This window comes from Erpetoichthys calabaricus, chromosome 16 (assembly GCF_900747795.2).
Source record: "Erpetoichthys calabaricus chromosome 16, fErpCal1.3, whole genome shotgun sequence".
Lineage (NCBI taxonomy): Eukaryota > Metazoa > Chordata > Cladistia > Polypteriformes > Polypteridae > Erpetoichthys > Erpetoichthys calabaricus.
In genome coordinates this window covers 60,709,666-60,725,484 of record NC_041409.2, presented here as the reverse complement: position 1 = coordinate 60,725,484, position 15,819 = coordinate 60,709,666, and the positions used below count along the sequence as shown (strand labels likewise).

Sequence of the window (15,819 nt, the reverse complement as noted above, 5' to 3'; positions counted from 1 at the left end):
AACATGGTGTTCGTTATGGACAATCCGTGACGAGCACAGAAGTCCAATAACAAAACACCGCTCGGGTTCAGATCGGGGGGGGCCATTCCTCCCAATCACGCCCTTCCAGGTCTCACTTGCATTGCCCACGTGAGCATTGAAATCTCCCAGCAGTATGAGGGAGTCCCCAGAAGGTATGCTTTTACATAAAATGTATAGGTTAAAATGAATATAATTTAGATGGTTACACATAACAGCAACAATCTGTGGCAATCTGTGGCTTAAATATCAAATGCAATTAAGCAGAGAATAAGTCACAGGCATTTCCTGCTATTTTGACTAAAGTGCAGAAAGGGTTAACAAAGTCTTTTGGGCGGCCCTAATTGATTTCTTTGATTTTTAAACTTTTTTTTTTTGCTTTGTCTGTTTTTTAAAATGTATTTAGTTTATTGCTTAAATCGTTTTGTCTTACTATTAATGAAGATTCCTATGATTGATCCTCTTGAAACTTGGTCTGCTAGATTTAGTGCACATGTGACGTATCTCCATTGTGAGGGCTAAGAGTGCACCTTTATCACTATTACTCTTGCTGGGGAATTTGTAGTTCATGTGGTATGGTATGGTGGTGACAGGTTTCCGTGGTGCCACTCTTCACTTCCCCATTAAAAATGAACAATGGAGAAGAAGAAGATGAGAAACAGAAGTGTCACCAATATGATGCATTTGTGCAAACTTTATGTATCCAAACCCTGTTGTTTGATGTTCCTGCTTACATTGTAATCCACAAGCAACTGCAAATCATCCACCAAGTTTTTCCATTGCTGAACTAACATTTGTTCTATTTCCATTATTGACACACAAAATCAGATCATGTCTTAGCATACTGCAGATGATTTCTCTTACAAATCGGATTGATCAGAGCTGCCTATCCTGAATCTTAACCTCCTGGAGTTTATTCTTATCAGTTTGTGTAGTTTTCTCTAATGAAAAATGAAACCTACTACATTCAACATCTAAACTGAAATAGTATGATCTCAGCAGTGGCAATTTTAGTTCCTTTGAGTCCGATCTGAGCATCCTCACATCAGATCTTCATTTGCTAAAGTTTTACATCCTGTGAGACCGATTGTACCACCAGCATCCACTGTCCACTCCAGCATTCCAAACCTTTCAGATAGCACTGCCACATCTGGTCTCAAATTCCAGAGACTTTACCTTCTATGAATTATTTTCTTGTAAATGGCTGATTGTAATGCTACCATACATTGGAGCTACATGGCCCACTGAAATGACCTCTGTGTCAGCAGATTGCTAATACGCGAGTATCACATCTTACTCATGAAGTTATTTGTTTATCCGAACTTTCCTCGACATTCATGAGCTTTGGGTTTCTCATTCTGTCGTTTGAGATTGGGAATTGTTCTTTCTTGTAAGTTAATACAGGGAGAAGCATCCATAATTTAATGTGCATCTCCAAACTGTCACTAAGATCGTATTTAATGGTAATCAAAATGTTTGGACTCAGTGTGATGTATGTATATATCATCACCAGATTTAAAGCACCACTACTTTAACAAATTGCTACATTTATATTCTGCTGAGCATTAAAATGTTTGGTATGATCAGAGACCTTCACACATCATTCATCACACAGACAGCATTATCCATGATATAAAGCAGCCACATTTTATCATAACCATTGTCCAGGTAAAGGAGCCATATTTGTTGTGTCCTATCCAGTGTTGATGTCTTCCTTGCACCACATTGTATCCTACACTAGACAAGGCAGGATTGATGATTAGTGAATTGTTGCTGTGGTATACCAGGGATGGGGGTCCAGACTCCACTGAGCACATTTTCACACTAACATTGGACAGTCTACTGTTTTTGCTTTTTCTTACCATTTTTGTGACTTATAATCATTACAGTGATGGACAAGTGTGCTGTCAACGTGGTCACTTTTTCCTTATGTCAGCCAATAGAATTATCAGATTTTATGCTCTAAATTCAATTGCAATATCCATATTATGACATTTTCCCAACATTTAGTTTTTTTTCTTGGATTTTGTGGATTGATGAGTTTTCTTACAAGTGTTTGTACCTATGGTGCGCTCAATGCACATCCTCAGCTCAAATTTAAGAGAAGGATGTCACAGTGAGAAGACACAACTTGTCAAACACAGCATAAAGTACAAACAACAGCAATGTAAACACCTAGTGCCACTACGGAATTTCCTAACATGGGTTCAGATACATGCCGCATCTCATCCACGTTCCTGTGTTCTCTCAATACTACATGCACTCCACCCTCTCCTTCCCAATCCAACCTATCATGGCCTTGCCACTGAGTCTCTTCTTGACCTTATACTCCTCTGTCCTCTGCTTGTGAAGCTACTACAGAGTTCATCCAGGGACATGTCTGGTATGACGAAGCCCTAAACTGTTAGATGTGACACTAGTCTATGATGACTTCTAGTGGTCTCTCTTGTCCATGTACTTAATAGATAACCAATGTCCTTAAAGAGTCAAATGTTACTGGTAACAGTATGTCCCTACACATCCCCATCCTGGATCACATGCTCTGTCAGTGAGGAGGCATTTTTGAACAACACTGAAGAATGAAGTAATGAATCAGTTTCTCTACCAGTGGCTGGGTCACCTGCCATCTAGTGTTCAGGAGGTGTTTCCCCTGACATGTACATGTCTATGTCATGTAAGGGGCTTGTTGGTCGGACACTCTATTGCATTGATTAGTCTGCTAAGACTAAACACCAGCTTCTCTGTTTCCTTTTCACTGCAGGTGTCACTTTTTACTGTTAACCTGGACTGTCCATTTTGGGTATGGGGGACCCTGTTCTCTTCAGTCATTGGTCAGGAGTTTTGTCTTCAATTCACAAGCATGATCCCATGTGAAGGGGCTTTCTGTTTGTGGACTACTTTCATTTTGTACAGTTACTAATTTGTTTTAGTAAAATATGTATGTGTTTGCCTATTGTGAGCATACGACTGGATGACTCGATGTGGGGATTGTGCAACATGAGTGATGTGCATTTTTTCCATGGATGTTTTTGATATTGTTGGCTGCTGTTCAGCGTTGATCACCATTGAGTTCCATTCTGTAAGAAACTTTGTTATATTTGTTCTCCATGAAAACATAAGATTAAAAATTTTTCTTGACCATCACTACAAACAACATGGGATAAGTAACATATTAAAAAAAAATCAATCTTAATTGGAATTATTCCTTTAAGTGAAGACAGCAATGATGGAAGAAGAGCAGTCAGGTCTGAGACATGCAGGGTGCTCCTGAGATAAAGCTACATGATGTATGACGCTGCTCCCTGATGAGTTGAACATTCGAACTTTGCCGTATGATTTTTGATTTCCATCTTGACCTGTGGTATTTTTTTTATGCTCATCAGGTTTATGTTTTCCATATTTGCTCACTTCAGCAGTGTACCCACAATAATAATAAGTTCTGAGATGCCAGATGGGGCATAGTGCCTTAAATGAAACACATAAAAAGAATTTACCTTGTGTGTATTCATATGGCCTGGTACGAGTGTTAACGTTTTGCTTATGTTGTAAGTTATGGAGGTCAATAGTGGATGGAAATTATACACTTCTTCATCTCCATGCTGGGTGAACCAAACACAGTCTAGTCCAGGGGTCTTAAACTTTGGATCCTGAGGGTCCACAGTTTTTGTTGTTTTTTTTTCAGGCACTTTTTAAAATTAGTAACCTTGATTTGCTTTTCAAGATTCAAAACCCATAATGGTTCCCCTTAAGGAAAAGTCCTAAGAAATATTGACGTTCTCTGCTCCACAAAACATTTTGTAGGTGTCTTCAGAAAAAAAATCAGCAGTTCTTGTGATGTCTGTCAATGCAGAATGAGAGCAGCTCAGGAATTGTGTTAACAGGGAGAATTGCCTTCTAATTGAAATTGATTCAAGCGGAAATGGTGGAACTGACTTTGAGAGCCCTGAATTAGCTGATCATCTATTGACTCTCTTTGAGTCTTATTATTTTCTCGCTGCTAGTGAAAGAAAACAGCAAACAATTAAGGGTGCTGAATGTTAAAATGTGGGCAAACAGTGGGGCGTTCCATTAGCAAAGGCAACTAATGGTGAATTAATAAAACAGTAAGAACAAATACTTGCAGCGTCTGCGGCCCCCCAGGGTCTGAGTTTGACACCCCAGGTCTAGATGATTTTCTGTGAATGTTTTAGGTCTGCCATTTATGAGGCATTAAGAGCCCTTGGGGGTATTTTTCGTACGTGGATTACTCGCTTAGCCGGATGTAATTGTTGACGATTTGGCCTGATCCTGATCTGTCGGTTTTTTGAAACTCTTGCTTGAAGTGTTGTCATAGCAACGCATCCAAATCCGCAAACCTGCTCGGAGCAGGTTTGTTCTGCGGAAACAAGGATTAGTTTACACACGTGATCAGTGACGGTGTGGAAGTCATCCAGTCAGGGCTTCGCCGTTCATGAATGAGCGACCAATTGATATTGATGTACAAATTATAGGAAGAGAATTTCATATAAAGAGGGTTTTGCGCGATCGGCAAGATCCTTTATTGCCCCTGGAGGAAATTCTGTACGAAAGATACCGCTTTAGCCGAGGGGGAATATTGTACCTCAAAGATTTATTAGCTCCGTATATTCAAGTCAAACTCGTCGAAGTCGGGCTCTCACAACCACACAGACAGTAGGCATTGCTTTGAGGTTTTTTGCAAGCGGCACTTTTTTATATACTGTAGGCGATGCGGAACATCTATCGAAAAGTGCAGTTTGCCAGGCAATTCGTAAAGTCTGTTTGGCTCTGAAACATTACCTTCAGGTTTTCATTGTGTTTCCTGGACACCTGCGTGTGCAGACAATAAAAGAGGCGTTTCATGCCATTGCAGGTAGGTAATTCACAGGCTAAAACACCCACAGTTCCATAAAGAATCTCAATCAGCCTAACATTCTCATTACCAGGATTTCCAAATGTGATTGGGGCACATGGAACTGATCAGAGTGGAGTTTGATCAAACATTATTTGGAAAATGTACCTCTCCTCCTGATGAATAATCAGACACAGTGTCTTCATCAAATATTTGACCTTCGTTAATATCTCGTTGGTCAGACACAGGTTCTAGGTATATGACATTCCCTGCAACTGACCCAACAAAAAAGAGGGCTATATGGAACATACATATGGCACACATGGAGGACAAATATGCAATGACCATCCTTTACCTGAAATGAAGTGACCACTGCATCCTGCCACTGCTTCTGAGGAGGAGCTTCCCCCTGGAATGCCCTCAGAAACAGGGCGATGGGCATTTTGCTGGAGAGCCAACTCTTCTGCAGGGGTTAGGTCTGGACCGCGTGGACCTCCACCTGTTTTTTTGCTTGTCTGCCTCCTTATTAGCTTTAAAATTAATGTTTTTTATATTATATATGATTCTTTATGTCAACAATTCTTTAAATAGTTATATACCAATATTTACCAGTTTGAAGTATATTCTTGTACTTCACTTTAACCTGTTCCCATGTTCTCCTTGTGCTCACGTTTGATCTGGAATTATGACATATTAAATAATAATTAATCTGACACATAGGAAATGAAACGCTGCATTCACTAAGTACAATGTACACTACTTAGCATTTAATTTTTTCGGCCACTTTTTGCCAGCCGTCTTTTCTGGTCAGGGCTGCTTTTGCAGTGTTACCCCTTGTGTATATTAAATCTTGAAATTCTTCGTGTCCTTCGAATAAAAGGTATTGCGCCGCGTGTGTGAAAAAAAATGCGCCCGTTCTTTCGTCATTTTGTTGCAGCCTATCAAAGACTTGCTGATCATGTTTTCTAGACTCAATATATATGGGCTTTTCACTCCGCGCGGGGGCGCGCATTCATCTCGTATCATTAGATCCAGCTACACTAATCTAATACACGGCTGCGTTTGAAAAACCGACTTATCTGGATGAGTTTCACTGGCATTAACTCATTCAAGATGAGGCACTTGATCTCGGATGGTTTAAGCGACGTACGAAAAATACCCCCCACATGTTTTTTATTTCTGTTGTCTTCTTATCGTTATGTTTACATCCAGAAAAATGAGTCAAAACATGAAATATTTTCCCAACAAGAAAAAATGTTATTAAGTGGGACAGAACAGAAACATGTATAGGGCTGACAACTGTCCTCATTTTCCCAGACATGTCCTCATTTTTTACGCTCCATGGACTGTCCTGGAGGAATTTATAAAATTTTGAAAATGTCCAGAATTTTGGCTCCTTAAAATTTGAAAATCTCCTTATCCTTATCATTGATAAAATTTGAAAACCGTATACCAATCAGCATTTGCGGAAGTAGTGCGCACAGTTTTTTCCCCAGAATCTTCCCTTCCGTTCCGGTAGTAAACAATGCAGATATTGACGAGAATAGTCGATATCTATCCAACTTGACTTTTTCACTTCATCTATGGAATTCAGCTTTATCTTCTTGATGAGCAAACCGTTCATTATAAATGTTGTTCCTTTCCTTGATTATTTTTAACCTTAATTCACCGTAACTAAGTGAATTTATTTAAAATCAAAATTACAATTTCATGTTTTCTATGTGAGATCTTATTTTCGATTCTTCTTTAGGCAGCTCGGTTAAACAAGAAATTTCATACATCCAGGTACAGTCTGTAATATTTAAGTGTGAGTAAGTACTGCTTTGTAATATTTTAATGGAAAATATTGTTATTACCATCTGTTGTTTCAAAATGGATTTATAATTGTAAATGAATGAGTCAACTATTAAAGTTTCAGTTCATTAATAGAAATCACACATTTTTTCTGTCATATAAATGCAATATCTTTTTAGTTATCATTTGATCAAGTAATAAATCACTTCTTCAAGTAATTTAATAATATTTTCATAATTCTTTCATTTACATAAAGTCAGGAATACCCATTATGCCGAAAAGAAAGTGCAAGTTCACAAACTACTTGAACAACAAATATCCTTGTTTTCGAAAGGGTAGAAGAAAGATTTGATTAAGAGGATAAAGCTCACAAGATTCAATTTCAGAATCATGCTATGTAACGATTTCTATTCATATTTATCCAAGAACTGAGATTTAGTGAGAAAAATAGCTTCAGTGGAAAAATATAAAAGAATGTAGATAAATGTAAATAAGCTAAATTGAAAAGAGTAAAACATTTTTTATTTTACTAGAAGTGACTTTACCATGTGTATCATTTTTTACAGGTTTACTACATTTAAACTGTCCAAATAAGAATGGAGGGAATGAAATCTGTTAATTTAAAAATCTTGAAATATTCAAAATATTTAATGGGTTAAATATTTAAAGGGTTTGCCACTGACTGTGATTGTGGCCATCATATCATAATTATAGTAATAAACTATTACGAAAGGTTTATATTATTTTAAAATACCATAAGACAGTATAAAGGCGTATTATGGCATCATAAGGAAAGGCGTCCTCAAAAGTCCTAATTTTTTGACCCAAATGTCCTCATTTCCAGAGAAAGAGAGTTGGCAGCCTTAAACATGTAAAGACTATGATGTCAACATAAATACAGTAGGAAAGGTATGTTGCATGTCCACTGTTGCACTGATTTAGCACATGTCATCTGCGTGACATATTTTGAAACAGTCTCCCATGCACAGCCTGTCATCACAATCGGAACATTAGAAGCCTGTTTCTCTGTGCACTTTTCCTATAATATTTTTTCTGCTGCTTGAGGGTAGAACTTCAGTATGAGATCCACGCAAGTGATGTGTTCTCTGTGTTATTGTAGGCTTAGTAACTTCCACATCTCTCGAGAAATGAACATTGACATTGATTGCTACATTATGAACAGCACTTAGTGGGCCAAATCTCTTTCTTGTCTCTCTCTCTGATCTTCATCCCCTCTACAGCTTTATGCGACCAAATTTTTCTGTTCAGTAGTACAGTGCCATATACATCAGTTTTACTATCTGTATCAATGACTGATGGGAAATTTACATTATCATCACTATCACTTGATTCAACTAATGGTTAATTTTAATTTGTTCCTAAACTGACTTTGCAGCTTCTTTTTTACATGCCACTGTGTTTTTGTTGAATGCACTCGTGAGTACTGATGAGTTACCTAATACTGGCAAAACACATGGAAATATTAATGATTTTTTTTTTGCAGCATTGTGTTATTTTGTCCACTAGATGGCAGCAGAATACTGCCTTGAGAGTTTTCAGGGTTAACACTATAAAAACAGATCATTACCGTCACCCCGACTCTGACTTGGGCTTAATCCTAATTACATGTAATTCCAAGCCCAAGTAACACTTAGGGATAATACCAAGGACGTTAAATAGCATGAGCCACTATTTTTAAAATAATCCTGAAAACATAAAATCAAACACTTAAATGGATACTTCATACTAGTTTGAATAGACTGTTAACAGATTCATATCATGTTAAACCATATTTTTAATGCTAGTCAAACAATGATATTAATATCAGCTTGTTGCTGTGTCATAACTTGCTATACTTTTAAAAAGCTGAAATTTAGATGGAAATACTATCACTGAGCAATTGTTATGGTTCATCGTTAGGCCAGTGCTGACTGATGACAAAAATGTAAATAGTGGTATCATACTGCACTCTGCTAATGCAACAGCATTGTTTAACTGAGTCTGTAAACCAATTTGCAAATTTTGGTAGAACACTGAGTGTTGGTGAGCACTGCTGCTTCATGCATCCAGCATCCTGGCTTTGGATTTCATACTTGTGTGGTTTACATGAGTTTTAATCTCACCTCCCAAAGAAATATGTGGATTAGGCCCACTGATGAAGCTAAACCTGCCCTGAGAGTGTGTGAGTAGGCCCTGTATCGGATCATCCAGAGCTGTGCCCTGCCTTTGTCCAGAGCTGGTGGGTTCAGCTCCAACTCTTTGCAACCTTGAACTGAACTGTTGTTATGTGATGTTGTGTTAGAGTATAGCAATGTACAGTGCATCCGGAAAGTATTCGCAGCACATCACTTTTTCCACATTTTGTTATGTTACAACCTTATTCCAAAATGGATTAAATTCACTTTTTTCCTCAGAATTCTACACACAACACCCCATAATGACAACGTGAAAAAAGTTTACTTGAGACTTTTGCAAATTTATTAAAAATAAAAAAATTGAGAAAGCACATGTACATAAGTATTCACAACCTTTGCCATGAAGCTCAAAATTGAGCTCAGGTGCATCCTGTTTCCCCTGATCATCGTTGAAATGTTTCTGCAGCTTAATTGGAGTCCACCTGTGGTAAATTCAGTTGGTTGGACATGATTTGGAAAGGCACACACCTGTCTATATAAGGTCCCACAGTTGACAGTTCATGTTAGAGCACAAACCAAGCATGAAGTCAAAGGAATTGTCTGTAGACCTCCAAGACAGGATTGTCTCGAGGCACAAATCTGGGGAAGGTTACAGAAAAATTTCTGCTGCTTTGAAGGTCCCAATGAGCACATTGGCCTCCATCATCCGTAAGTGCAAGAAGTTCGAAACCACCAGGACTCTTCCTAGAGCTGGCCAGCCATCTAAACTGAGCAATCGGGTGAGAAGGACCTTAGTCAGGGAGGTGACCAAGAACCCATGGTCCCTCTGTCAGAGCTCCAGAGGTCCTCTGTGGAGAGAGGAAAACCTTCCAGAAGGACAACCATCTCTGCAGCAATCCACCAATCAGGTCTGTATGGTAGAGTGGCCAGACGGAAGCCACTCCTTAGTAAAAGGCACATGGCAGCCCACCTGGAGTTTGCCAAAAGGCACCTGAAGGACTCTCAGACCATGAGAAAGAAAATTCTCTGGTCTGATGAGACAAAGATTGAACTCTTTGGTGTGAATGCCAGGCATCACGATTGGAGGAAACCTGGCACCATCCCTACAGTGAAGCATGGTGGTGGCAGCATCATGCTGTGGAGATGTTTTTCAGTGGCAGGAACTGGGAGACTAGTCAGGATAAAGGGAAAGATGACTGCAGCAATGTACAGAGACATCTTGGATGAAAACCTGCTCCAGAGCGCTCTTGACCTCAGACTGGGGCAACGGTTCATCTTTCAACAGGACAACGACCCTAAGCACACAGTCAAGATATCAAAGGAGTGGCTTCAGGAAAACTCTGTGAATGTCTTTGAGTGGCCCAGCCAGAGCCCAGACTTGAATCCGATTGAACATCTCTGGAGAGATCTTAAAATGGCTGTGCACCGACGCTTCCCATCCAACCTGATGGAGCTTGAGAGGTGCTGCAAAGAGGAATGGGCGGAACTGGCCAAGGATAGGTGTGCCAAGCTTGTGGCATCATATTCAAAAAGACTTGAGGCTGTAATTGCTGCCAAAGGTGCATCGACAAAGTATTGAGCAAAGGCTGTGAATACTTATGGACATGGGATTTCTCAGTTTTTTTATTTTTAATAAATTTGCAAAAACCTCAAGTAAACTTTTTTCACGTTGTCATTATGGGGTGTTGTGTGTAGAATTGTGAGGAAAAAAATGAATTTAATCCATTTTGGAATAAGGCTGTAACATAACAAAAGGTGGAAAAAGTGATGCGCTGTGAATATTGTATCATTGTACCAGCTTTGAGTTCATTTCCATTAAATTCAGCTTGCCATGTATTTATTTATTTATATAGCACAAGTCACTTAGTACAGGCTCAGAGTGTCCACATGCAAATATAACACGGCAACAGTAAAATACAAAGCCATATAGCCTTGTGTCAATATTATCAGGTGGCAAATCGGTAAATATTGGTATGATGCTGCCATTTTACTAGTGGTGAATCATGGGGCCAGGCCAGTGGTGACTGAGAACAAATACACTATTATGCTGCATTCCATCACTCTATCATCACTGGGCAAGAATAGAGAAAGTTGTTTTTGGGCCTGAGTAACAGTCCACCATTATGATGGTCATCAACCAAAAAGGCCATTGGCTAACTTTGACCCAGCACACACATTTCTTTGCTGGGATGATGTGCAATGGTGACTCTACCTAGCAGGAGTAATGCAGCATAGCCTAGAGGTGTAAATGCCTTGGCAATGGACTGTAAAAACGGAGGATGTCTGGTCATTCCTCACCACCACTTCACGTTATAACTCTAACTGAGCCACATAACCACCTGCAAAGAGAGATAAGTGAAGGGAGCAGTGAAAACTTCTGCGACTTGTAAAGCTCTTGATCTGGTGGTTTTCCATAAACATTAATATCTGACATCTTTTTAGCTGGCAAGTGTCGTGAGATTTGTAACTATCTGGAACAATGGCATTCCAAGAGATGAGTCAAAGTGAACTCATTACCAGTATGTTTTGGACTTAAAGCAGAGGTATGGGGTCTTTAAGGGTGTATCAGTTTGCAAAGCTGGAGGAATAGGCTAGAAATCAGCACAAAGGTCTGGATAATAGAGTGAAAGGTTTAAATTGGTTGATGGTATGGAGGAGGTTATCCATAGTGTTTGAGCACAGGCCCTCAATGATGAAAACATATCCACATCAAGAGTGTGAGGAGGAGATAACAATAACACATGTCTTTTGGGAGAATGGGTGGGTGCCGGATTTATGGAAAGACATTAAGGAGTCCTTTTGTGTAGTGTATACTTTGGTAAAGTGATTTTATGCTTCAATACTAAGGATGAAGGGGACACAGAAGCTAAATAAAAGACGGACATTTTTGATATACCCAAACTTATTAGAAACCATAACTGGGAACTTGGAAACGTGAGTGGGAAATTGATTAACTACAACTAGACATGATTGAAGTGATTCAGTGTTTGGCTTCACAAAGAAAAACTGCAAAATAAATCGTGTTTCGCTACAAGTGAAATTTATGCCATTGACACAAGAAGAAAGACATTTCCTATCTGGAAGTATTTTCAGGCGTTAATTCTGCATGCATCTGCTTTTATCCCTAAATCCCTATTAAACCACAAAATCACTTGAGAAGCAAATTTTAGTGTCAATTTCTGAAAACTGAACATTTTCCCAATCATCTCATATCTTGTATCTCTAAAGGCAAAATGGATGTTAAAGCAGGTAATGGGAAGAACTGGTGGGGATATTGACAAGTAAGAATTTGTTGTGGCAAAGGGGAGGAGGAATTATAGGTTGATTTGGAAACGGAGGAATGAAGGGTGGAAAAAGTGTGACACAGAGACAACACAAAGTGGCTTACTGCTGTTGCTAATATGTAAGAATATAACAAGGTTTGTTTGCTGTTTCATCCACAAGCAGGAGGTTTACGGTCACCCTCCCTCTGGTGGGGCTTGAACTGTATTTTGTGATGCTACTTATATATTTTTGTGACTTGTAAAGAATTTGTTTTTGTTAAAAATAAAAAACAACCAGTGGAGCAGCTGAACTACATATGCAAAGTATTTAACAGCTGGTCCTCAGCTTGGAACTGGTGTTATAAAATGAAGTATCCACGTTTACTGATGAGATAATATATTGGTACTCTCCATTAAAGCAGGGCACACTGCCAGCTGTATGCCTGTCAAGTCAGGTGCTCGAGCCATTGCTAAGTTTATTAGACTTGAACAGATGGTTTTATACGTGAAAGGTGTACATCCATTTGAAGACGAGTCTCTTCTGCCAGCCTGACTTTACAGTTCATCTCCGCTTAGCCTCCTTGCTGAGCTGAACAGCATTTCACCAGGATGCACAGCAGAGCTTTTTCTCATCATGTTTTTGCCTGTCATTCCTTCATTTCTTTTTTTACATCCGGAATTTCTCTCTTAGTACATTAAAGACAGGGTGTGGAATAGTAAATCTGTCTTTTTCGCCAGGGAATTTTTTTTTTTTTTCTTTTTTTTTTTTTGCAGCCCAGCCAAGCAAATGATTCGTTTCAAGAGTTTTATTAAACTGTATATTCTTGTTGGGGGGACATACAACGTGATTAAAATCTTGGTTCTGTCACAATCCAGGATATTGTAAATTGTAAGATAATCGAAGCATTTAACAGAGTGAATACTTGGCATGACTGTGACCAATTGTCAGATAGCGTAGATAATAAATTAAGGCCGTCCCTGGCTGAACTGAGAACGTCTGCACTCCATGTCCCAGTTTAGTGCCAGAGAAAGAGCTCTGCCAGCTCAAGGATTCCAAGGAGTGAAGGACTTGTGGTTTTGATCTTCCCTTTATACCGAACCAGGCAGAATAAAGCTGCATAATGCAATGAAGGTCTTGTTTACAGGCAGCATTAGCTTTATATAAAAACTACAAACAAAGCTTGGTAGCCATGACAAAGGGAAAAAAATAAAATAAATGAATGGAATAATGATGATGACAAATGTTAGTATATTGATCTTGATCAACATCCCAGCCATTTCTTTTTTGGGGTGTGAGTAGAAATGAATTCCATTATGGAATAAGCAGAAAAGCAACATCAGATTATGAAAGGAGAGCAGTGCTTCAGGAGAAGTGTAGTTGGCAGGACTTTCGTATTAATTTTGTATTATTGGAGGAGTGATGCTATACAGGCTTGGACATTGCTTCCAGGAATGAGAGTTAAAATTAGGAGGAGCAGTGTAGCTTTGTTTCAAGCCAGTATATCCACATATTAATGACCTCTTAGACCAATAAATTGTTACCAAATGTCAGGGTGCCTTCATCTAAGCTTAATCACCACTGAACAGTTTCTGTTTTTCTGAAAATCCACAGCTTCTCATGCACTTTACTTGGGCAAAAAGGAAAGGCACACTATGTCAGTTTATTGACTTCTGTGTGATGAAGAAGTGGGTGATAACTTAATCTTTGCTTTATAGCCATAAAGCAGTGACCGGGCCAAGATGAACGATGTTCTGCTATCTTATGTTGGACCACTGAGTGCATGTAACACCGAATCTTAGAAGCACACTTTTCTATCTCTCATTTGACCACTTTGGACATCTAAGTGCAGCACCCTTTAATCACATATATGTCCAAAAGCAGCCAGCAAACTCTGAATTTTCTTTACTGTAAGCCTCAAGATTGTAATTGTGTTTCGTTAGAAAGTAAAGTCTACATATCTTTCCCTTTGAACAGGGCATCTGCTATTTCTTTTGTATCTGTTGATATTTTATAGGTGGTCCTAGATTACCGTATGGATCCCTTGGACTACAAGAAGAAAGCAAGCACAGTCCAGCAGGAGGACTATCCGGACCTACTAGTGAAGTTTAAGAGCCTGCAAAGCGAGGTGAGTAAGAAATAAGAAGACACTTCTGGACTTAGCTGTGGAGTAGGCTGACTTGCGCATACTCGGGGCTGGCATATGGGGTGAGGCAACCAGGCGGTCACCTCAGGCAGCACTTTGATAAGGCCAGTATTTTCATACAAGAGAATGTTTTTAACATTGAGAAATAAAACTGCAGAAAACAAGAGTTGCATATGAACAATAAGAATGCATATCAAGTGACTAATTTATATACCATAAAACCCTGATTATTCATCACTCAATTAATAAAACAAAGCAAAAAATTGCACACGCCAGTGGCTACCTATTACTGTACTACTACTGCCATGTGCTATGCTGCGAGCTGTGCACATTGGTACAACTCTCCCTTGTGCTAGTGCGTAGTGTTTTTCTCCAGCACCTGGTGTCAGTTATGTACTGTACCTTCAGTTTTAAAAGCATTTCAGAGCTTTTCTCTTTTGTTATAATTAATCTACTATACATTGTTATGGCTGACAAACATATGTGTGTGGTGTTGGAATTGTCACAAATTATTAAATATTTACGAAACGACAAAAGTGCTTCAAGTGTTGCTTCAATTTATGGAGTAGGAAGAACAACAGCGACTGATATAAAGTGTGATACCGACAAAATTAATAAACGTGTCGAAAATGGAAACCACTGATGGTAATGTTATTCTGTAGTAATGGTAATGCTCCCCTGTATTGTAATTTTCTTTTTAAATTCTGTTATATTATGTTTTGTTAATATATTTTGCCATGCAGGGCAGCTTGTGATGTGCCGTGCAGAAACGGAAACTGTGTAATGAATGCTGTAAGTGATAGGACTGGGTGAAGGGCTTCTATTCGGTGAGGGGCGGACACACGTCTTAGGACATGAGTGACCGGAGAAGTTAGGAGAAAAAGGAAGGTATGGCGAAAGGACATTTTGAGTGGGGAGTCAGGAGATGATAAGCAGGAGTGTTTCCGGTATAGAGATAAAAGAAGATAAGTGGCAGGAGATAAACTGATTGGTAGGAAAAGCTGTCTTTTATTGTTTTGGAGTTGTGCTCCGTAACCCAGATTATTGGGTAATAAAACAGGGCACCATTTGTTACGGAACAAAGACTCCAAGTAAAACTTAAAAATCTGCAGTACCTCAGAGTTGTATTTACTTATTATGCTGGTCGTTACACTGTTATATAAATTAATTTTGCTAATACTATATTATGTGTTATTAATATAGTTTTGGTTTGTAAGTGAACACAACTATTCACTAAACTAATCTACTGTATATCATTGTTAAAGTAACTGTTCTGTTATCCGTCTTTTCTCTTATCCGTCACAGCCTCGGTCCCAACCCCGACAGATAATTGAGGTATTACTGTACTTTCATTTTAAAAGGTTCAGATATCTCACCACCTCACTTCATTGCAACCATCAAAACGGTGCAGGCGCATTTCAAAGCTGCATGTCAGTAGCTGATGCTAGTGTTCATTAACATATTGCTAGTTTGTTGTTTGTCGATTTGTAATATTTTGTTAATTTCTGAAATGTTATTAAGGAGTCAGTCACAAGTACAATACGTGTTAAATGTCTCACGCATGTGTATCTTCAAAGAGCAGATGCCTTTCAGCTTGCTGGACAAAAAAAAAGAAA

General features: G+C 38.9%; 1 protein-coding gene across 1 annotated transcript in view; it reads left to right on the top strand.

The window, feature by feature from the left end:
- Positions 1–15,819, top strand: part of LOC114666917 (coiled-coil domain-containing protein 170-like) — a 130,400-nt gene that overhangs the window by 17,333 nt on the left and 97,248 nt on the right. The window contains exon 4 of the mRNA XM_028821958.2: positions 14,075–14,185. Coding sequence (XP_028677791.2) covers positions 14,075–14,185 — 111 coding nt within the window. The remainder of the gene's footprint in view (positions 1–14,074; positions 14,186–15,819) is intronic.